Raw genomic sequence first — 24,455 nt, forward strand, 5'->3', positions numbered from 1 at the left:
AGCCCAAAACCAATTTTCTGTCTCTGGAACCTTCCAGGGATGGCACAGACTTCCAAAAACTAGGGGGGGGGGGGGACTGGTAGTTTCCAGAAATCCACTAATGGTTTTGAAAAAAATGTATTTTTAATTTTAAATAGTGCAAGGATTTCTTTATTTTCCTTTTTTTACAAGGCAGAGATGTTATATTTACATATATTTACAAACATATTACATATATTTACAACCAACAGTTTTGACTGCTAGTTCATCAGTAAGATCATACCAGATTTAGCCCAAGAAATCCCATTACTGATACAATGAGTTAGGTTTATCAACTTCATTATATTTATTTATTTATTTATTTATCGATATGCAGAATGTGTGCAGTTGATTTAATTTATTTGAGGTAATAAAGATGGTGCTTCAAAAAAGAAGAAGAAAAAGTCCCAAACAGGTAGACCCAGTACATCAAGGAATCAAGTTACTTATTGAGATATGTTTAAGGTTCATCAATAGGATAGACAGATATACTACTAGACTGATCGGCAACCAGTACTCTCCTAGAACCCTTAATCTCTATGTATGAAATCCAGTTCACTTTCTCTCCATGCTCAATAGTCAGTTTTGGTGAAAAGGGTACACATCCACTTGTAGGCTCTGTGTTTGTTTTGTCAACTTTCTTGGCATTGGACATCTTGGTCTTCCTTCTATGAATGGGCCTGACTGGACTCTTCAGTTTCCCTACTTCATTGCTGACATCCCATAACAATACTTTGCCATCATTTCCTCCTGAAATGAACTGGTAGGGTTCTGGTAAAAATAAAACTTGTGACACTCCTAAGGAGTGACCCTTAAATGCTACCTCCTGTTCAAACTTGGAACCTACTACCCGGAAGATCCTGATTTTACCATCTTCAGCTCCACAACCAAAAACACTGCCGCAGACAGAAACAGACAAAGAATAGACCAGGGGTGGGTTAAAGAGCTGGCCAGCTGACTGCTCATCTGCTTCCTCTTCTTGCAAGTTCACAATCCACAGTGGGCGAGCTTTCTGCAAATTCCACATCATAACCTTAAAAAAACAAGAACAAAATCCAGAATTGATTCACAGAACACAGAAAATACTAACACATATTAGACAAGTGTATGTATAAAATTTAGAGTTCCCCTTATGTTGCCATTCCCAGAATTAGCATCTGAGATACATCTCACAAGGGATATTCTTCTCTACTCTATAAATCAAGGGAAAGACACTATTGACAGCAACACATACAATATTAAAAGGCTCTGATTTCATTGCTAAGCATAGAAAATGAAGTTTAAAAAGAAATTATTCAAAAATATCTTTATAATGCTTTTATGGCATTCATTATAACGTTCTTCAAAGCTGAACAAAATATCTTATGAATTACCAAGGTTCACTGCAGCATAAAAGCTATGAACTCAGAGCAGAGGTCGTGCCTACTAATCACTGAGTGACCTGGGCTATGACTACAAAGTGAAAATTACTCTGTATATTCCGAAACTTGCTTCCTACCTGACAGCATAACTCATCCCATTACGGCAGGGAATCATCCCCTCAGAAGCCCCAACCCCTTGTGAGTGCAATTGCTGGTAATTTCAAGAGAGATAACTGCAGGATTCTCTTGAACTTGCAAAAGAATCCCCACTGCTATTTCTGAACTTTGGAAACAGGATGGATTCCTGTTTGTACTACAGTCACTTGTTTTTTTGGAGACAGTTGAGTCCAAGAATATCCCTGTTGCAGGCCAGATTATTCAGCTGCCAGTTTTGTAACCTACCTTTACTATAAATATATAGTAAAAGAACTAATATGAATAGTTCAATCTGTCAGTGTTCATGTCTGTATCATTTGGAATCAATAAGGAACTGGTTTCGGCTCCAGTCTGGGAAAAATGTGAGACCATTGTAATGTAAATAAGAAAGAAACACATCCGCTATCTACCAGGAATAGACCTCCTTGTAGGTACACTAGCTGAGGCAAGTAAGATGGTTACAACATCTACTGGATCCCAGATAAAGTTACGGAGAATATAATTATTTTAATTGGATAGAGATAAGCAAGAGGTAGTGCAGCGGCATCACTAAGGGGTGCAGAGGGTGACACCCCAGAGGCGCGTATCACCCAGTAGTACACCTGGAGAGATTGGCATAACTACTAGGCAAACAAAAAAGGGTGCTTTCCCAGCAGCCACACCAGACCCTAAACAGGCCCTCTGGAGGCTGCAGTGCTGCCCCCCTCAGTAACGGTGGCTGCTGTGGGGGGGGGGGGGTTTAGCTGTTTTCAGGGTCTGGTGTGGCTGCAGCTGTGCAAGACCCTGAAGGCTTTTATGGGGGTGCAGCTGTCTCAGCAGCAGTCGGGGGGGGGAGAAGGCGGGAGGGAGGGCAAGGCAGCCCCCCACACCAACATTAGCAATGCCACTGAGATAGTAAACACCTTTGGACAACAGATTAGTGGAGTGGGGAAAAGAGAGAATAAAAGGAGTTAAGACAGGGCTCAAAATGTAGATCGCTTGTCTAGCATGTATCCAACAAATGAAGACAGCTAGTTGATAACAGCTATGCTGTTTCTGATAAACTAATAGACGAATAACTGCCCAGAAATGCTGCCCAAACATGCTGGTGCTGGTAAGGCTTGGCTAAAAACAGATATACCTGTTAACAGTTGCTGTTCAGATTTAACAATGCTCAAGGGAGATTAAAACCTGGAATGCCTGTGTAGATACAGAAGCTTTTAGAGAGGTGTTTGCAAAAGAAAATCAGCATGCACTTTACAGACGATAGCAAAGCCTTTGACAGCATATACCCCCCTCCCAAAAAAAAAGACCCACTCTTAAAAACATGGGGTGCCATTTGATAGTCCTTATGAGAAATCTAAGACAAAAGGCAGCTGTTAGAACAGAATACAGAGAAGCATAATGGTTCCAAATTGGGAAACCGGTCAGGCAAGGCTGCATATTATTACCCTACTTGTTCAACCTGTATGCAGAAAATATTATATGAAGAGCAGGCTTAGACTTAGAAGAAGGTGAAGTAAAGACAGGAGGAAGAAACATCAACAATCTAAGATATGAGGCTGAAAACACCATGGACTTGGAACAATTACTAAGGAAGGTCAACTAAGAAAGTGTAAAAACATGCTTGTTGCTGAACATAAAGAAAGCAAAAATAATGACCATGGAGGAGGATCTACATAAATTCCACCTAGATAATGAGGAAATTGAAATAATTAAAGAATTGCTGTACCTTGGATCAAACACTGATCAGAAAGGAGACTGCAGTCAAGAAATAAGAAAAAGACTAGGAATAGGAAGGGAAACTTTGAAAGAACTAGACAAGATCCTAAAGAGTAAAGATATACAACTGAGCACTAAGGTTAGAACTGTCCAGTCCATTGTATCCATGTATGGATATGAGAGCTGGGCAGTGAGGAAAGCGGATAAAAACAAAACCCACTCATTTGGGCTGAAGAAGAGTGCTGAGAATACCAAGAACATCAAAGACGACCAAAAAAAGAGGTCCTTGAACAGATCAAGCCTGAACTATCCCTGAAAGCCAAGATAATTAAATGGTATTATATACAATGACGTAGGAATATTGTGTCCCTTATATCAAATAGAAAAATCAAGCTTTGCATTTTGGAATTTATAAATTTTTTAAAATATGTTGAAGTGGTGGATGATTGAATCAAAGGACAAAGAATCAGTGGATACAGATGAGCAACTGTATTAAACTCCTTCAGTATTTGATCTGGCTATGTAGTTGATGCAGTAGCATCCTAGTAACCTGTTTTTCAAGAACTATTTGTTTTTCTGTTGCCTGCTTGTTTTAACTTAGGTAACACTCATACTACTCATTTGAAGATAATGTCTCCCCCCCCAGCAATGAATGTATAGTTCAATTATATCTAGTGACTCCTAGGACTCTCAAACTAATTAACGTAAAATAGGAGAGAAGCTAAGACCCATCTAATAACTTCCTGCCCGCATCTGGCCAGTAGGCAGAATACATCACGCTTCCATTTGCCGCTGATCACCTTCATATCCAGGCCACATGAAAGAAGGCTTTGAGGTCTCTGAGGTCGAAACACAGCAGATGAACAAATATTTGAGTGTCTTCTCAGGCAGCGGCTTAACTTCTTGCTTTCCAAGTCAATTATCTTTATTGCCCCAGAATCGTCGGCAGCAGCTAAGAAACTGTCTGTTTCATTTACCGAAAGACAATCGATCTCATCCTCATTTACATGGAAATGTTCAACCGGTTCCTTGAGGCATCTGGCATCAAGAATGCTAATAGTCTCCCCATGAGAAGCATAAAGTCTCCCAGGACAGACGGGAGAAAAGACAACGCTAGTGACATCCTCTGTTTTCTGGAGCTGCAGATGCTCCAATGGACATCCTTCCTCATTCCAGATTGTAAGCTCTCCTCCTTCTGCTCCTGAAGCCAAGAGGCCATCTTTGCTCACGTTCAGACATAATACTGAAGAAGAGTGTCCACCGGTCCACTTCTCTGCCATAGTAGTTGAGGAGACTGAAAACAGACAGAAGGCGATTAGTACAGCCATCCTTCCCTGTTTCAAAACACTCACAATAGCAATCAGCTGCAACTCCTAGATAACCCCTTTTCTGCCCGAGGGCTTCGGCTGGTGCTAATGTCTTTGGCTCCAGAACTGTAACTTCGACATGAGCCTCTCTGGGAGCTTCCTCCCTGGAGCCCTTTGGGGCTGCAGCCTCCCAGAGACACATCGCTCCAAAACATGTCTTCCCCCCAAAAACCCCTCTGCTTTAAAATGAAGAGTTCAGATCTCCTTTTAAAGAAGCTCGAAGTGCCAGCAGTGCGGTTCTCTTTTGACGCAAGGCAAAGGGTTAAGGCTGCAAGGAGCAACTGCACAAGTTGAGGGCGCTGCAGTTTTGACAAGGCGCCATGGGTCCAAGTCAGCTGCAAGGCGGCCGACAACAAGAAACGTTCAAAGACCTCAAAACGCTGAAGGTACTGATGCTTACCTCCAGGAAGCCACCGCCTTTGGAGCAGCACTGCTCGCCTCTCGGGAAAACCTCCAGGACTGGCGCCGCCTCTGACAGACACCCCTTCTCTTCCGGCGAGGGAATATGACGTCACCTACCGGGCCTCCTCCACACTGACAGGAGTAACTCTTGCGCGTGCGTGGAGAAGCCCCGCCCCCGTTTCTCAACATTTTTCCCTTACCTAACATGGCCGCCTCACCTTCAAGGCCTAGTTTCTTGGGAGGCGGGGCGAAAAAGAAACTATAAAATTAAACCTTAAAAGAAGCCACATCCGCGCAGCGTGGGAGGAGAGTAATAAGGAACAGACTGTCTTCGCGGAAGGTTAATGGGTAAGGTTCGAATAAGAGCGCTAGCTTGAGAAGTGTCACTTCCGCCCTTAGTCGGTGGCGTCAGGTTCCGTGAGGGCGGCGCCGCGCCTGCGCGCCTGGAGGAAGAAGGGCGCGAGCCGGATTGGCCCGTAGCTGTGGGGCCTGGAGCTGGGCTTCGGCCGAGGGTCGCCTGAGGCGATGGCTGCCGCGGCGGCTGCGGCTCCGTCGAACTCGGCCACAAACGCCGCCGCCGCCGCCGCTGCTGCCGGCTCTTCTTCGTCGTCGTCCTCGGCTGCTGCCGGTTCGTGTTGCGGAGGGAGCGGGGGCGGCGGCTGGCGTCTTCCCGGTCGGGTGCTGGAGTTCGTGTTCTCCTACCTGGAGCTGCGGGAGCTGAGGAGCTGCGCCTTGGTCTGCAAGCTCTGGCACCGCGTCCTCCACGGAGACGAGAACAGCGAGGTCTGGAGGAGCCTGGCCGCCCGCTGCCTGGCCGAGGAGGCCCTCCGCACCGACGTCCTCTGCAACGTCCCCACCTACAAGGGAAAGGTCAGCAGCGCCGGCGCCCCAGAGAGGGCTTAGCTAGGGCAGGGCAGGCGGGGCCAGGCCCTGGGCCCCCGGGGCTCAAAGGGGCCCCGCAGCGCCCTCCCTCGCCTCGCCTCGCCGGTCTCTCGCTGTCTTCCCTGCGTGGCTCGCCCAGCCTCTCCCTGCCAACAACAGGGAAGTCAGGAAGACTCCAGCCGCGGCCATGTGGGGCCTGAGGGGGAGGCGCCAGGCTGGCAAAGGCAGCTCTGCCTCTGGAGGAGAGCGAGGGAAGGACGAGAGGCTGCATCCTCACTGGAGAAAGAGCCGGGCTTGGCAGCGCTGTCACTCTTTCCCTGGCTCACCACTATGGAACTCTGGGAGGTGGAGCATGCTGTGGGGCCCAGATATCAAGGCTTAACTGGTTTTCTGGCTCAAGGCTATGGAATTCTGGGAGTTAGAGTAAGTTGTGGGGCCCAGAGCTCAAGGCTGAACTCTTTTCTGGCCTCTTTTTATAGGACACGTCCTACATTTCAGATTTCTACCCAGAAGGAATTTCAAAATGTCCTCATTTTTTGTAAGATGACCAGATGTCCTCCTTTTCTAGGATGTGTCCTATGTTTCAACCTTCTAGCCAGGAGGAATGTCAAAATGTCTTTCATTTTTGGTAGGATGACCACATGTCCTCCTTTATCCAGGACACGGCCTACATTTCAGCCCTGCCCAGGAGCAATGTCAAAACGTCTTCCATTTTACCAGGGTGACCAGACGTCCTCCTTTATCCAGGACACATCCTACATTTCTGCCCAGGAGGAATTTCAAAACATCCTGGTTTGTTCAGAGCTTGCCTTTGCCAGTCTTTCCTTGAGGCTGAGAGTGTGTGACTTACATGCCTAGTGGGTTTTCTTGGTTTGTTCAGAGATGTTGCCTTTGGTGACTTGGCTGTGTCTGAGTGTATGTATGTGTGCCTTCAAGAGGTTTTCTTGGGAGGCTGGTTCAGAGAGGGTTTGACTTTGCCATCCTCTGAGGCTGAGAGTGTATGACTTGCCCCAAGGTTTTCTTGGAAGATTTGTTCAGAGGGGATTTGCCTTCACTTTCTTTTAAGGTTGTGACAAGCCCATTGGGTTTTTTTATGCCCAAAGAAGGGATCAAATCTCTGTTCTCCTCCACTGCTCCTTCCTGCCACACTTCCTCAGATACATTTAGTCTCAGAGGTGCTCCAAAATCTCTATGTCTTTGAATTCTATTATTATTATTATTATTATTATTATTATTATCTGAAAGAAAGAAGTTGGCAGCATGAGCTTTCCTAAAGTCTGCTTCCTCAGATGCATTTACTCTCAGAGGTGCAACAAGATTTCTATAATGTAAGCATTAATATTAATGTTTATTTTAGAAATTAATGATGTTTTTGGCTTTTAGTTGGTTATGTCCTCCATTTTTTTAATGTCCTATATTTTGGGGTAAGTCTTGTCCTACATTTTGGGGTAAATTTTATACTACATTTTTTCTACATTTTGTCCCGGTTTGGTGGTAGAAAATTATGACAACCAAGCCATGACATGCGGCTCCTTTATCCACTGCAACAGAGGCAGCACAAGCACTCTGGAGAGGCGCTGTGACGTCCCTCGTGCGCTGCACCATTTGGACATGGCGCATGAGCCATGTCATTGACACGCGCCCCATGTAAATAGCGGTGTGCCAAGATGGCGCCCATGGCTCACGGTAGGACTCAGGATATAAAAAAGGTATAGGGGCCCCAAATGTACTTTCTGCCCCAGGGCCCCTAAAGCCCTAGCTACGGGCCTGCTCCCAGGCACGGCCACCCCACTTCCACAGCGCTTTGGCGGCCCTGGCTCAAGGCAAGGGATGCTGGGAAGTGTAGTTTAGGGAGAGGTTTATCTATTTATACTAGTTATACCCCTCTCTTCAGCCAAAAGGCTATTTAGCCTTCTCTTGTTTTACCTGATTTTTATTGACTTATGCATACAAACTTAGACATAAACAAACATAATATAACACAATTATAATTATAACATAGTTCTAATAACACAAACAAACACATTTATAACATACATATTCATGTGCCTCATTCAGTTCATTTACCTTCTTATACATTGGCCCTCCTCAGCCACTGGGTTTTTTAATCCACAGATTCAGGCATCCACAGCTTGAAAACATTTTGGAAAGTGTAAATTCCAAATAGCAAACCTTGATTTTGCCATTTTATAAAAAGGACATCATTTTGCTCTGCCATTATATTTAATGGGACTTGAGCATCCACAGATTTTGTTATCCCTGGAGGATCCTGGAACCAAACCCCAGCGGATAACAAGGGTCCACTGTGTAACATCTCATTCTGACATTGTCCCTAAACTAAATCATCCTAACCCACTTTACTGTATAAAAACCTATCAACGTGAGACATTTAGCCTTCTTTGCCAGAGAGTTCTGGTGCAACAACAAACTACAAGTCCCAGAATTCCCTAGCACTGAGTTAAAGTGGCATCAAACTGGATTATATCTGCAGTGTGGATGTAACCAGGGAGGCAGGGAGCCCCTCCCCACAAACCCTCTTCCCCTTCAGAGCCCAGAAAAGTGGAGAAGGGGCAGATGTCAAAAGGAGGGTGCTGGGGGCGCAGACCTTACCAGGATTCACCATCAGGAGGGGTGACAACACTGCTCCCCAAACATCCACCTTTTGTCAGGCTCAGGCATTCCCCTGCATCCCTTTAAAATGCTGAAGAGATGGGGTGAGAGGGGTGAGGCTCTGTGGTAGGAGAATGGGGCAAATGGACAGGCCCCAGATTTTTTAACCCACCCAACTCCTGAACCTCAATGCAACAGCTGCAGGCAGATGTTTGGGGAGCAGTAGTGTCACCTCCACTTTGGGTGTCACCTGATAAGGTTCACAGCCCCCTAGTTATGCTCCTGGTGACACCCCTGCTTCACTCGCCTGTGTATGGTATGAATGAATGAATGACTGCTGCACATGCTCAGATGCACGGTCTGCTTATTGATTCCTTCTAAGGCAAATCCCACCAGACACAAAAAAAAAAAAAAAAAGATTTGAGGGCTGGTCTGTGGTCTAGATGAAGTCCACCCTTAATGGTGCACATGTACAGTGGTCCCTCCACATTTGCCAGGGGTAAGGGTGAAGGACCCCCACGAATGTGGAAAAACAGCCAATAAAAAAAGCACTATTCTTCTTACTGTGGAGAACATCACTCTAGGATTTTCCAGGTCCTCCAGTGCAACTTTGTAGTCAACATCTGCCAGAAGTTGACCATAGAATCATACTGGAGGACCTGCAAATGTCTAGAGAGGTGTTTTCTCTAGGAACTTCTTGGTTCACCAGCACAACTCTATGGTCAGCATCTGGCAGAGTTAATCGAAACCACAGATAGTCAAATCTGCAAAAGTCAAATCTGCAAATGTGGAAGGCCAACTGCATATCAGTAGTATGGAAACACTCCTTGAACACATGCTCCATAGATGTGACACCTCTGCTCAGCTGACGGTGGGGATCTAGATGCCTTTTATGTTAGGATTTGTGATGCTAAACCTCTACAGGTATATTGCTAAATGGTTGCAGCCATTGCACTGAGGTTCAGGAGAGGGTCTTTCATCAGCCCTGATAAGAGATCAGTTTCTTTTACCCCTCACCCAAAAACTGTTTCCATCCCAGCTGGCTGTCAGAAGGCTTTTACAATATTATGAATTAGTGCCTCCCCAGTTTCCCTTTCCCAGCAGAGAGGGTCCTGTCCTCCTGTAATCTGGGTTTAGCTCCTCCTATTTGCTCCTGTAGGCAGGGACAATAAACAAAAGACCGGCCCCTATATAGGGAGGAGCTAGCCCCCCTGAGCCTCAGTCTTGTTCCTGCCTAAGCTCCTAGCAGGATGTTCTCTTCGAGCCAGCAAAGTTTTTCCTTTCTACGAAAGTGGTTTGAGAGTTTTCTTGGCCTTCCCTTCTTCTCCTCTCTCCTGCCTTTCCCCCCTTCCTTGGTGGTGGCTATGGCTGAGGACCCTGAGAGCATGGGTGAAGGGCCATCCTTAACCCAGGCTTCCCTAGCTCAGGGTCTGCCAGCTCAACAGAGGGAGCTGGCTTCAGAGGGAGACCCATTGGGATGTGTTTGCTGTTGCTCTGCAGCTTCTTTACTACAGCCTTGGAAGCATGAAGAAGACTTTAAATGGCAAGGGCTCCCAGGATTGGAGAAAGGTCTTGGCTTTGCCAATGACTCTCCCTCTCCTCCAAAGCTGCCCCCTTTCATGGTGGGAGCACAGGAGATTTCTACAAACAGCATTGCAGCACATGGGAGCCGTGGGAAGAGATGGTGAGGGGTATCCCCTCCATGTCTCTGTTTCTCTACATCACCTCTGCCCAGCCTGTTTAAGGCCAGGGATCAGTGAGGAAACTGGCCAGAAGTCATGGAAACTTCCCTGCTCAGCCCATTTGGGGCCAGAGTTCAGAGGACAGGCCAGCCAAAAGCCATGGCAAAGGATTTCTCTGCATCACCTCTGCCCAGCCTGAAATGGCCAAGGTCAGAGAGGCAAGCCAGCCAGAAGTCACAGGAGAACGGTGAGTACCAGGGGCCCTCTCTCTCTAGCCACCAAAGAACCTTTGCCAGATCTAGGGCAGGCATTGCCATGAGGCCTCTGCCATGGCCATTGCAGGCACTATGCCTAGCAGAAGGTTTGGGACTCTGCCAGGAGGGCAGATGGGGGCATTAACCCTTGGTCTCCCCCTTCCTTCCCATCTCTGGCCCCAATGACACCCAGGACCCTAACAGGTGTGGGGGATCCATTTGCAGACTGGGAAACACATGGTGGTGTTGCCAGGGCTCCTGCACATTCCTTTTGAATTCTTATAATGAGATGGTGTGTAAGGAGGCAGAGGATTCCTCCTCTGTGTTGCACAGACACATGGCTGTAAAGGAAGCTGGACTTGGCTCAGCAGGAGCTGAAGCTTCCAACTCTAAAATGGTCTTTTTTGGCTGCCACAGATCATCCCACAAAAAAGCATAAAATGGCTTCATGTCCACCCCAGAGAGAGCATGGCCTCTGCCACCCACTTCTAAACAGAGGCTGTAGGGCCATCTATCGGGAATGCTTTGATTGAGAGTTCCTGCATGGCAGAATGGGGTTGGACTGGACTCAGCAGACCTCTAATGCTTACATACATTGAAGATCTTTGGTAAAAACATCTCATATGAGGTAATAGATATATTGGATTAAAGTGACCAACCAAACTCCATTTTAGTGGCAAAAGGATTATGTTCCTGTTATAAAACACAGTGGACCTCAGTCAGCTAGCCTCAAAAGATGTGGCTCCCCTTGCCTTCCCTTCTTTCTTGGAGAGATGTCTGTTAAAGGGAAGAAACTAAAAAACAACAACAACAACACAGTTTCTTCCATGAGATGGTTCTCACTAATACAGGGGGTTAAGAAAAATTCTTATCAAAAACAGACAGACTCTTCTCCATGGGGGGAGAAACTCCCCTTCCTCCATGAGTGTTTTAAAACAATATAATCAGGTTTCTCTACTAAGGGGTTGCTTCAAATCCCATTCAGACATCCTACAGAGCCCTGAGGGGTCTGCCACAAAAATCACAATTACCTCTTACCTTGTCTAGATTGTTAAATTTTAAGTAAGAATGCCTGCTGATGGGCTTGCCATTCAACTGCTGCCTGGCTTGGAAAGCCTATTGTAACAGGATCTATCATACATATGATGAATTGGGCTCAAGGCCATGAAGGTTCATGCTGCTAATCTCTTTTCTTTAGTGGTCTCAGGGTGCTACAAGATTCCTTTGAATATTATTGGGCATGCTTTGATTGTGATTTCCTGCATGGCAGGGGTTGGACTTGATGGCCCTTGTGGTCTCATCCAACTCCATGATTCTATGATTTTATGGTTATAAGGTTAGCTGCTGTGTGGGTGAGTGTCTTATCCCTGATTGGGTTTTCATGGCATGGTCTGGTCCAAACAACATCATTGTTTACTACCTTTTGGGGCTAGAAAAACGGACTTCCTAGTGCCTATGCCTTGTTTTCTGCTAGCAAAAATGCTCAGATTTAATATACCATACAGCTCCATATACAGACTTACACCAGCCACCTATATACCCACAGCTTATATATATATATATATTCCAAAAAACAAAAATACAACACAGCAAACTATGATTTTACTATTTTATATAGGAGACTCCATTTTACTATGCGATTATATTTTATGTGCCTTGAGCTTCCATGGATTTGGTATCCATGCAAAGTCCTAAATCCAACTCCATATTGAGGGCCCACTATACTATTTTAAATTTAGGTTTGTGTTCCTTTGACAGATCCCTTTTGTGGAGAAAATTCTCTCCTCGAAATTAGATACCAGGGGGCTATCCTTGCCAAGCCCCCTGTTCCCATTTCATGACTCCTTAATCAGCAGTTCATTTAGCCGCGAGACCCCTCAGCCTTCATACAGGTTGATGATAGTCTGCTACATGGAGTTGGGGTGATTTTTGAAGTCTCTAGACAAGTTCATCCTCAAAAGAAATCAGACTTAATTCTGACCACATGCCCTGTTAACACAGTGCATCTATGCTTCTGCATGGACTCACCAATGTCTGCGAGATAAAGGTTAATCCAGTGTCTTCTTTGCCTAACCATGGGATTAGTCTTATTTTACACAGGTTCACAGATGTTTGCAAGGTTCTATTCTGATTGATCACATAATCCACTGCTTAGGCAAGTTCTCATCAACTGCTTCAGGTTTTCAGTGGCTGACCTGCTATAGTCCATCCAAGTTGACATTAAGAAGGGACTTGACCCAACATGGTTATAAGGCAGGTGTCTGCCATCACGTCGTTTCTGCTCCATACGAGAGCATCTAGAATGGCAGCCACCCTCACATTAAGAGGCTGTTGAGGGGAGTTTCCATCAGGGCCTGCCCACCAGACATCGTTTTCCATCTTGGGATGTGAACACGGTCTTAAAGGCTCTGACGGTTGGACCGATCAAGTCCCTTTGGGAGGCCTTCCTCAAACACCTCTCCCTCTAGGTCATCTTCCTCACGGCCATTCCTTCCGCCAGATGGGTGTCAGAGCTGGGGCCCTGTCGGTATATAAAGACTTGTATATTTTTAGGCCAGTCTCAGTGTGCCTTCGTCCAGACCCTACCTTCGTGCCTAGGGTCAACTCAGCCTTTCAGGTGTCACAGGACATTCTCCTGCCTTCATTCTGCCCTGATCCTAAGAAGGACTTGGAAAAGACCTGGCACACATTGGATGTGTGCAGAGCCCTCAAAATCTACATCAAGAGCACTTCAACCTTAAGGTCATCTGAGATGTTCTTTTCCTTTCGCCTGGGCTCTTTGGGGTGCAAGGTACCAGTCTCGACTCTGAGTAGGTGAATCAGGTCTTGTATTCAAAAGAGCTACTGAACTCTTGATCTCACTCCACCCGAGGGGTTGATGGTGCACTCAACCAGGAGTGCATCTACCTCTGCGGCCTTGACCACTAGCGCCTCCCTGTCAGATATTTGCAAGGTGGCCACATGGAAGTCGCCTTCGACTTTCATAAGACATTACAAACTGGACGTGTCTCAGTCCGCAGAGGCGTCATTTGAAAGGAGGTTCCTCCAACAGATTGTGTCGGGGGCCACAGTCTCCTAGCAGCACCTCCCTCCCAGTTCGAGAGGGCTTTTGTAAATCCCAGATTACAGGAGGACAGGACCCTCTCTGCTGGGAAAAGGAACGTTGGGTACTTACCGTGACACGTTCATTTCCTGCAGAGAAGGATCCTGGCATCCTGCCCACCCGGGTGCTGCCTGCGGCCTCCGACCCTGCCTGCCTGCCTGTTGGTGGACCTGCCTTGTTCTTCTTCTTGTTGCTGGATTGGTTTTTCTGAGTTCTTGTTTGTTCTTGGACTAGTTTTTTCTAAGGTGTTCTAGTTAACCCTTAGCTGATGTTACTAAAGTTCAGTTCCTTGATTACCTTACTAGTCGCTTGGCTTGTTATTCACTGAGGCTCAGGGGGGCTAGCTCCTCCCTATATAGGGGCCGGTCTTTTGTTTATTGTCCCTGCCTACAGGAGCAAATAGGAGGAGCTAAACCCAGATTACAGGATGCCAGGATCCTTCTCTGCAGGAAATGAACGTGTCACGGTAAGTACCCAACGTTCATTTTTCCTCCTTTTGTGTGCTGTCCCTTATATTATAAGACTGAATACAAGGACTACTGTACTATTTAAAAAATTATTAGCCACTCTGGGAAGTTTTTATGCAGAAAAGCACTGTAGAACTGCTTTGAATGAATTAAATAAGCAAACACAATTGAAAATAAAATAATTTAAGAAACTGGACTCAAATGGAGGTTCCTTCTTCCCAGCAGGCTTGAGAAAGAGCTCATTTAAAAGCGCTTCGTTGGTCTGAAAAGTTTCTGTTTTTCTGGAAGGGCTTGGCAGACTTATGTCTTGGGTCATTGGCACTACTGATCCCATTCTGCCAATGATGAAGTCTGTGGTTCTTTGTTTCTGATATTTTCAACTGGTGTTCTTTTCACATAACTTGACTGCTCACAAAATAAAACACGTTTTTTAATTGTCCATGTCTCATTCAAAATATTTTACATTTAGACCTGGTGTTGATGAGTTTTCACTTACTAATGCATCTGAGGAAGTAGACTGAAGTCTACAAAAATTCATGCTGCCAATTTCTTTGTTTCAGTTAATCTCAAAGGTGTTACAAAATCTTTCTATATACTATTTTCCCTCAAGTTAACCTGCCAGCTTTCTTGTATTTCAAAACTGCATGATGTTTAAGATGCCCTTTTAGGAGGGCTGTTTGTATCTCTCAAGTTGTCTAGGCTAGTATGACATGTCATCAACACCACATGAGCTGTTGTTAACAAGAAGAGAATATTTTCCCTAACATACCTATTCTTTGTGGTGGTGTTGCACACATAGTCCCATTTCTTCATTTTCCATCTCAATTTGATCACTTTAAGGTTGATTCTTTTTTCTTTTTGCTATATCTTACTTGTACCTCAAATCTTTAGGCTTAAGGTCTTAGTTTTAACTGTAATGCTGCCAAAAGAGAGAATGAGAAGGAGGTATTGCTCAGGTAGACTGGGAAGTAAACAGATTATGTTTTAAGATTTAAAGGAGGAAATTGTACTAACTATGAAGAGAATAAATTTAAACATTAGCATTACTTATAGGCTTTGCGTAGGTTGACAATTTTATCTCAAGTTCTTTACTTTTTTTCAATTCCTCCCCTCTCCCAACCCAAGGTACGTGCCTTTCAGCATGCTTTCAGCACCAATGATTGTTCTAGGAATGTCTACATTAAGAAGAATGGATTTACTTTGCACCGGAATCCCATCGCTCAAAGTACAGATGGAGCAAGGACCAAGATTGGCTTCAGTGAAGGTCGTCATGCCTGGGAAGTCTGGTGGGAAGGTCCCCTTGGTACAGTGGCAGTAATTGGAATTGCAACAAAACGAGCTCCCATGCAGTGTCAAGGCTATGTGGCCCTCCTGGGCAGTGATGACCAGAGCTGGGGCTGGAATTTGGTGGACAATAACTTGTTGCATAATGGTGAAGTAAATGGTAGCTTTCCACAGTGCAACAATGCCCCAAAATATCAGGTGAGTTCATCTTGGTGTATTTCCAAAGTTCTGCTAGAGTTGTGAACACTTGTGTCTTTAATAATTTTACCTAGCAGGTTATGATGGGTATGATCCAGTTGCAAGTCCCAGTTAGAGTTGACTCATTGAATCAACAGGATTTACATAAATTTGAACTTAATTATTCAGTACTTTCTTCATTGAATCTACTCTTGCAGAGACTACAAATTGGATTTAGGCCAGTATGTTTTATTTCAGGCTTCATTATATGCAGATTTACTTGGAAATATTCCTCTGTGATCAGTAGGACATACTCCTAGGTAAATGTGCATAAGTCTGAAATCTATCTGAAGTTAAGACTGTAGGTATTTCAAATCCCTTGTGCAAATAGTATTTGAATTGTTTTGACTAGCAAACCACCTTTTGAATTGAAACAATTCTCCATGAATTGCTTTGTCTCTAACATAAATTTCCATCTTTGTCTTGTCCATTTCCCCCAACCTTTTCTGATTTTGCTTATAGATAGGTGAGAGAATTCGTGTCATCCTCGATATGGAAGATAAAACACTGGCTTTTGAACGAGGGTATGAGTTCTTAGGAGTTGCATTCCGAGGACTGCCAAAGACATGTCTGTATCCAGCAGTGTCTGCTGTGTATGGAAATACTGAGGTGACGTTAGTTTATTTGGGAAAACCCTTAGATGGATGATATTCTTGTTTGTTTGTGTTTTTTAAACTGGGACATGAAAATCAAGTTGACAGTATGGAGAAACTTACACATTGGTTAATAAGGAAGCATGAATGAAATGTTTGGATATATGTCCAAGAAACATCCACGAGATCCAGAATGTGTCGTCTAGAAGACCAGCTTCATGGAACAAGAGTGCATAAACGTTTCCTTTTTCTGCCAGACCAGAAAATTCCTCAGGGAGTTGCAATGGGATGAATGGGCAGTTAACTGCATGCATGCTGCATAAAATGTTGCTGCCAAGGCAGCAATGTGGAATCCCATATATATTTAAGGAAATGTTTAATAGGTGTGGTTGAGGCTGTTACCCAAGATGTGTAAGTATTGTGTGTTGTGGAAAAGGTTTCAATTTTAGAACTACCAGTATTTGTTTCTTCCTGCCTTTGATTTGGTGTGTTTTACCAAAGGTAATGGGTTAGGTTTTATTTAATATATTTGAAATGTACTTTAGAAATGTGGTCTTTGGGCTACACTTCTCCAGGTCTAAATATTGTGCAGCTGCCAGCTACACTGATGTGTATTTTAAAGACTGTTTATACAGAACACTTTAACAATTGTTGCAAAACCAAGTTGCTTTTGCTCTAAATGAGATATAGGCCTGTTACAGACAGCCAAAATAAAGCTGCTTCGAGTCACAGTGGAGGTATGGTGTTTCAATGATGCATGCTTCCTAAGAGTCCAGAAGTCGCACCAAAGCCATGCTCCAGCCCTAAGGACTGGAGCGTGGCTTTGGTGTGGCTTCTGGACTCTTAGGACGCATGCATCATTGAAACACCATACCTCCACTGTGACTCGAAGCAGCTTTATTTTGGCTGTCTGTAACAGGTCTTAATTTCTTGAAAGCAAAGACCACTACACGGCAAATATCATCTTTTGTTGAAGAGATGGATAACATATATAAGTGCAATTCTTTTGTTTTGTTGTACATCTCTTGTGACAATATGACTATTGTTAAATGGCTAAGATTTGATAGCTAGAACAGTGTGTGTGTTCATATGTGTAAAGGGAAAGTCCATTCTAACTGTGAGGGTTTTAAAAATTAGGTTTGCAAATTGCTACCAAAATATCTGTTTAGGATATTTTAGGAAAATTATTTTCTGAATAATTTCTTACAAAATTATTACAAAATATTTAAACCATTAGTTTCAATAATTTGAAATTTAAATTACACTCAAATTTTAAGCCCATGGTCTATTTCACAAGTATTAAAAGTTAGTCTAGAGGCTGAAAAGGCTTCCTGCAAAGGTAATGGGCCAGTTCAGAGGAAATGGTAAGTCTGAGTTCCAAGGGAACCTTGCTTTTTCATTTACAAGCCCCTTGTTTGTTGCCTACTTACTTCCAGTGATAAACAAACCGTGGCTATTCTGATTGTGGTTTATTCAGTGTTGTGTATGAATCAAGAGTTCTAGTATGCCTCTTTTTGACAGTCATAGGTCATGGGTTTTTTTTTTATTAGACTCTGGCTTGTTAGAGAAGAAACAGTTTGTACTTTATAAATTAATAAACTGTTTAAGACCCTCAGTATGTTTAGCTGCTCTCAGTTGCCAGACGAGCCAAGCAGGAACATTGAAGCAGCATATCCAAGAACATTGGCTTATTCACAATAAGCCAGAATTCTTTAAACTTCAGGTTTATTGTGATATGTGGCCAATAAATGGTATAAAGTGGAAGGACTTGAATCTGATGAAGCAACTACCTTTTCCCAAGGCAGTTTTTCCTTGTCTTGTTTTATATCTCTGTCATTCTCTGGCACCAATATCCTGTATAGCTTGTATGTCTTATCCTTGTTAAGTCCAAATGCCAGCTTTTGGTACTAAAGTGTTATTTTGTTCTACCGTATAAATATATTTATTTGAGAGCGAGTAGTAAAACACTTTCAGGGCAACCCTATGCATATTTCTTTTGAAGCAATTTCCACTGCTGTTAGTGGGGCTTACTCCCAAAGAAGTATATATAGGATTGTGGCTTTGGGAGAAAAGGTGATGTTGTTTACATTCTTTGCTACATAGTAAAGTTTTGCAGTTCTGCAAGTTATCTGATAACTCCTTCAACAAGTATAAAAATGCCTAAAGGGGAACAATTTTCTAATTATTTTCATTCTCGTTTAAGCTGTAGAAGGGTGGCTTAGTTTTGTGGATGCTGCTAAATAGGTCTGTATTTTTTTTTCATAATAGTTGTTTAGCCTACAACTGGGGAGTACACTTTTAACTGAATGAAAGCTTTAAGATGAGAATTTTTAAGCCAGAATTTTTGGTAATGCCACTGATCTTCAGTAAACAATTACAGCGATTATGCGGTGCTCTTCCCAGCAACCTTAGCCCTCCTATTAAATGGCAAAATGGACAACTTCCTCGGATTGGGGGGCATTTCTAGAACTCAGGGGGGATGCCAGTCTCTGCTGCTGCTAGTAAGAACAACTGCTGCTGCAAAAGATTCAGTGAGTGCGCTGGGAAGCATGATGTGTGACAAACATGCATCTTGTTTCCTAGCAGAAATATATTCCCAGCAGTCTGTTGGAAGTAGGATTCTGCTGAAAAACAAGTACACACGCCCCATATGGATTGTTTGCAAATAGAATCACTAGGAAACTTTTAAGGCAGTAGAATCTTTAGTGACAATGACCAATGAAAAGAACACATGTGCTGCACATTGCCCACCCTTGCTATAGGCTTAACTAGCTTGTCATCTGTTGTAGCATCTTGGCACATTAACAAATCCAGCTTTAATCTTTCCAAAGTTTTGCTGTTGTATCCTTATAATAGCCGAAGAAGGAAGCTATGATTGACTGCTGGGTTGAGGCTTTGAATCTGCCAACTTCTGCCAACAAACATTTGCTCCATGGCGCTGATAGCTGTGGAGCATCAGATTTTGTAAACAGTGACTTTCTTCAGAGCTACTGAAAATAAGAGGAGTGGCTTTACTAAGAGTTTGTATGTACTCAGCCATTCAGGCTTTACTCTTGATCACTTTAGTTTTCTTCTGTACTCAGATACTGCAGAACTGTATCTGAGGGTTGCATGTGTGAACTGAAGTTTTAAAATATATGTTCTGTGTGAAGCATATTGCTCAACAGAACATTTTCATCCTTGGTCTGTTTCTAAAAAAAAGTCAGAATGAAACAAATAAATGCCTTTCAACATATGGTACTAAGAAGTAGTGAGTGAACTGGGAAAGATTTATGATTTCCAGAAATAATATTCAGCTATACAGTATAATATAACATATATCACTACTATGAATCTTATGGCATGAACTGAAAAAAGTAAAGAAACAAATTTTGTTAGATTAATCTAGTCTCCCTGCACAGCCTTGGCTAGATAGCTTCTACAGTTTTTTATGTAGCGAGAGCTAGTCCTAAAGGCTACACCAGGGAATTCTTTGGTTCCATTTAGTCTTTACTTCCATTTAAATGGGATGTCTTCTTTCCTTATCTATGTGGCACAGCGTTCTGGTTTTGCCAATTTGTCCATGATCCTTTGGGGCACAAGGGACAGATTTATGTATATAAGGCTCTTATAACTTATTACCTGAAGACCAACTGCAAGCTGTAAAAATAAGAAATAAATTGCTCAGATATAAAAATATAACTTTGTAATATTGTGTTTTTATAGAGAGAGTAAGTGTGAATGGCATTGGATGGTTTGGGCTATGAGCTTTGTCACAATTTTTGTTTAAATTAAGCACATAGAATTTTTACAGTATTCCTATGACTAGCTGATATCAACTGCAAATTTGTGTATAATGCAAAACCTTGACTCTGCTGTCCTGTAGGTTGTTCACCATTTACTTACATTAAGATAAAATGTCAGTTTGAGAAAAGCACTAAGAGATTATATAGTAGCCCCTCCCAATTTTCAGGCGATCCATTCTGGACCCCCCCCCCCCAGCGAACATTTGAGTCCCATTGAAAGCAGTGGTGCGCATGCAGAGGCTGTGCATTGGTGTGCGTTGCCATTTTATCCCTCCCCACTTGTCCCTCCCACAAAGAGCAAGACTGCGGGCTCCAGGTTTGCGAAAAGGGAGGGACAAGTGTATAAATAACATTTGCTTACTACAGTTGTGTGTGGTAAAAATCCATAGTGGTGTGTCTTACTCCATCATACATATAAACTAAAATTTATGTCAGCACAGGATGTTTGTTCTTATTCTCAAAGTAGGTTGAGAATATACTTAGTATGTTCTCGATCTAAAAGTGTATGTGTGTATAGGAAGATCTGGAATTATATTTATTAGTTAATAATACTTGCTGAATATACATTTTTAAGCATTTATGAGTTCATTAGAAGATTTTTACCTACCTTTTAGGGAAATAATTCTCAAGGAAGAACAAATAGTAATTCAGATATGCATAAGCCAGTAGTCCAACTCCTCTGCCTGATATGTGGGATCAAAGCTTGCTTTCTCTCAATTATGAAGTCTAAGGTATTATTTATATGTGTTCAAGGCCATTTCAAGAACCAGTGTGGTACAGTCGTTTAAGTATTGGACTAGGATTCTGAGAGACTAGGTTTCAAGTTCCTACATTATTATTGTTACTATTATTATTATTATTATTATTATGCCTTATTTATATAGTGCTGTAGATTTGCACAGTGCGGTACACAGAAACAATAAAATAGATAAGAGTAAACCTGCCCGTGGCGTACAGTCTAAGAAATAATAGCACAATACATATAAATAATAGCAATACAGGAAAGGGTTCAATAAAACAGGCAACAAATTAAAAACATAGAATAGCAAATAATAGTAATGCAAAGCCTGGGAACTCTTCTCTGAACAGGATGGTCTTCAACTCAGTTTTGAAACTAGTTAAAGAACTGATGAGCCATGTTCGTGGGGGAAGGAGGTTCCAGGAGTGAGGGGCAGCAAGTGAAAAGGGACGAATCAAGGACGGGGCAGAGAAAATCCTGGGCTGAGACAGCAAACCTTGACTACCAGAACAGAGGGCCCTGGAAACTGACTGGGTGTCCTTGAGCAAGTTATGGTTTTCAAGGAGGGTAAGGGCAAACACCATCTGAAAAATCTTGTCAAGAAAACCCGGTGACAGGTTCACCTTTGCATCATTAGAATTCAGAAATGGCACATAGACTTATAAGAAGGGGCATTTCACATATTACAAAAAAACAAGCTGTAGTTTGCTAAAACCATTCAGGAAATACCTACTGGCAGCAGCAACTATATTTGCATGTCTGTATTCTTATGTATTGTGTACAACTGGACAAACAGTACTTGAATATCAAATGCAATCATATGTTAAATTTTTACATAGGTAAATACACGTATCCTAGCAATGTGTCTAGAAAGCATAATATGAAAAGTCATCCTTGAAGACTCAGATGCTTCAAGGCCAACCCATATTTTTTTTGAAGCACAATGGTCCTGATAGTGGCATGAGCCTGGGAATCAAAAGCAAACTGCTGTTCTTGACACTTCTGAAATGAATTACTTTAGGACAGCAATCTGAATACTATCTACTAGAGGAGGAGAGTGGATCAGGAGAATCCCTGAAGAGAACACTGATTGAGGCTACAAAACGGTGGGTGAAAATAAGAGATGTTATTGCACGATATTAATATAAAAGCTAGGGAATGGCTCCGGTTGAAAGGACGTGCTTGTATTTAATTTTAACAAGCTTTCTTGTGATGCAATTATAAGAGCATAAGGCAGTTACAGTTGCATCTATCTATTATATTTATATTTATAGCTGCTGGACTCTCCCCTTTCATTATCGGCAATGGCATATGCCTCTTTACTGATGCGCCAGTAAGAAACCTGGACTCTTGCTCTTATAAAAATATCTGAAAATATATGTTAACCAGATTGGAGAAATATTAACATCACTCTTCTTTTAAACCTTTTTATGTTATAATATGAAGATGCACAACTCCAGCCTGCTATCTGTGTTCATAAAATTTTGATACAGCCTTTTCCATTCAGTGGAAGACTCATGAATATCCCCCTTTTACAGATAATTTGTATTGTTTTCTTAACACAGTTGCATATTTCAGGTGGTTCTCATTTCCAGGTGGGTGTAGGTGGTCACAATAATGAAAAGAGCAGTAAAGAAAGCTTTAACTCCAACACGTGTTGTGATATGTATGGCAATTATAAGTTGAGACTTCTTTACAAGTAGTTAAGAATTGGCCCAAAACAATAATGTCTGTGTTTTGCCATATCTGGAATGCAAAACAATCTGATATGAACTAATACAAAGTCTTGCTTCCATAAAACCACCCAGAGACTTGCAGGTTGCGTTTTACTGAGGTGAGTGTGAAATCCAGAGGAGATTGGGAGCCAGCCCTTGGGAAAATAATTGTAACTGCTCTGTGTCTTTAAGCAGAGAATGTCAGCAGGCATTGGGTCTGGGTTTCAACCATGCCTACTGAAATGGGTAAATTCAAAGGATTCTGCTTTATCAACTTGAGGTTAATGACTGCTCAAGTCCATTTAATTTGTCTTATACCTTACAGAATAGCTATATAGAGGAGCAAGAAAACAAGAAAATAACAGGAGGAACTAGTTCAGGATTACTATCACTTTTCTGATCTGTTTTGTTCCATTCTATTCTTTATAACCCTCCTTTTGGGACACAGTTCACATCCATAGCGGAAAGTCCTTGTTCCTATGGAGCTTATCTTTTCTACCAACAGAAATGTGAGCAGGCATTGGATATAATTTTTTGCCATTCCTCTTTACCATCAGTACAAGAGAAAATACACTTTGATGTGAGTGCTAAAAGGCTGTCTTATGTCTATGTATGAATCCTTTTTATTGCCTTTTAATATCTGACTCACTGATTTATTATTACAGGTACAGAGTGAATATCCTTTCTCCAGCTACTGTCTTAGGTAATCAATATGTGTTGCATTAATGTGAACTTATGACTGGAGATATTTTTCTTGTTTTTGGGATGTAATACTCTTCTTTTGGAATGTTTCCTCCTCCTGCAATGTAATACCCTGCCCTTTGTTACCCTCCAATTAGTGAGAGGAGCGTGAGAAACACTTTGAAGCATTTTCACTTGAGAGAACCAGAGAACTGTGAGCTGGGTGAAAAAAAAAACTTTGGTGCTTTACAGAGTGCCCAAAAACGGTGCTCTGCCGGCCCCCGTGTTTGCTGCTCCAGGGAACCGCAGCGGACAAACCGCGCAGTTCCCCGGCGCAGCAAAAAGAACCTGCAAAAAGCGGGTTCTTTTTGCAGTGCGGAAATGATGCTGCAAGGCGCCAATGGCACACTTGCGGCATCATTTCCACACTGCGACGTGCAGACGCTAAGCATCCGATACGTCAAAATGGCGGCGCCCATGTAGAATGGGCACCGCCATTTTGTACGTGCAACGCCCCTTCCTAACCCTAGTACATGCTGAGCACGTACTTTTTGGCGGTGTGTAACCCGCCTTTGTTTCAGGTTGAGCACTTTGGCTTTAATGATCAGGTTGTTTTGCTTATAGGAGTGCTTGCTTAGTTCCAGACATTTACAAGTTACATATTTATAAATAAAATGAATGTTATAAAAATATCAAAATGCTCCAGTGATCTCTCTTATGAAAGAAAATCAAACAATAAAGGCTGTTTTTAGAGCTTTTAAATTGAGGAATGCAAAAAACTACATGGAGAATATTAATCTTTTAACTAATAATACACTATTGTCTGAAACCAGTGGAACATATTAGTCATGATTGTGGCTATGATCCTGTTGAGAGCTGGCATGGCATAATGTTATGCCAGCACAATTTTATAAAGTAGGAAACAATGGCAGGATATAATCTGTTCAAAATGAATAGACAGGGAAGAAAAGGAGGAGGAGTAACATTATATAAAAGAAATTCAATTGAACATAAACCAACAACAGGAGTTTACTACAGGCCACCAGTCTGAGAACAGCTTTATGTCAGATTTACAGCTCCATTAGGAATTAGAAATCAAATATTCATGCGATATGAATATCAACAGAGATCATGAAAGACGATGGTGTGAAGTAGACAGGGCGGAACGAGTGGCTAAATGCCTGCCCCAATTGCTGTGGGATGTTGTGATCCCAAGGGAACCAGATGTCGCGGTCCTGATCAGGCCGTGAAAAGAAATAGTAAGAACCCGCTCCTTTTGCGTCTGGGTTTGGGCTGCATTAGGTGACCTCTTTGCCATCTGAGGCTAATATCATCTTCCTGTTCTTCAAAGGATTCAGAAAGGAGTGGAATGTATTATATCAAGACTGCCAATCTCACTTCAAATTGACTTAATTTTT

At 42.7% G+C, this 24,455-nt stretch overlaps 2 protein-coding genes across 2 annotated transcripts; one reads left to right on the forward strand and one right to left on the reverse strand.

Moving 5' to 3' along the window:
- Positions 1–322: 322 nt before the first annotated feature.
- WDR53 (WD repeat domain 53) lies at positions 323–6,056 on the reverse strand. The gene is made up of 3 exons (XM_089509341.1): positions 5,004–6,056; positions 4,037–4,530; positions 323–1,051 (listed from the first exon to the last, which is right to left on the reverse strand). Exons 2-3 carry the CDS (start codon positions 4,514–4,516, stop codon positions 479–481), a joined length of 1,053 nt encoding a protein of 350 aa, XP_089365467.1. The 5' UTR covers positions 4,517–4,530; positions 5,004–6,056; the 3' UTR covers positions 323–478.
- On the forward strand, positions 5,395–16,800 carry FBXO45 (F-box protein 45). Its single transcript, XM_089509342.1, has 3 exons — positions 5,395–5,875; positions 15,129–15,485; positions 15,987–16,800. Exons 1-3 carry the CDS (start codon positions 5,531–5,533, stop codon positions 16,170–16,172), a joined length of 888 nt encoding a protein of 295 aa, XP_089365468.1. The 5' UTR covers positions 5,395–5,530; the 3' UTR covers positions 16,173–16,800.
- Positions 16,801–24,455: the final 7,655 nt, after the last annotated feature.

Source organism: Sceloporus occidentalis, unplaced genomic scaffold (genome assembly GCF_023333645.1).
Source record: "Sceloporus occidentalis isolate IW3139 unplaced genomic scaffold, rSceOcc1.0.p SCAF_2, whole genome shotgun sequence".
NCBI lineage: Eukaryota > Metazoa > Chordata > Lepidosauria > Squamata > Phrynosomatidae > Sceloporus > Sceloporus occidentalis.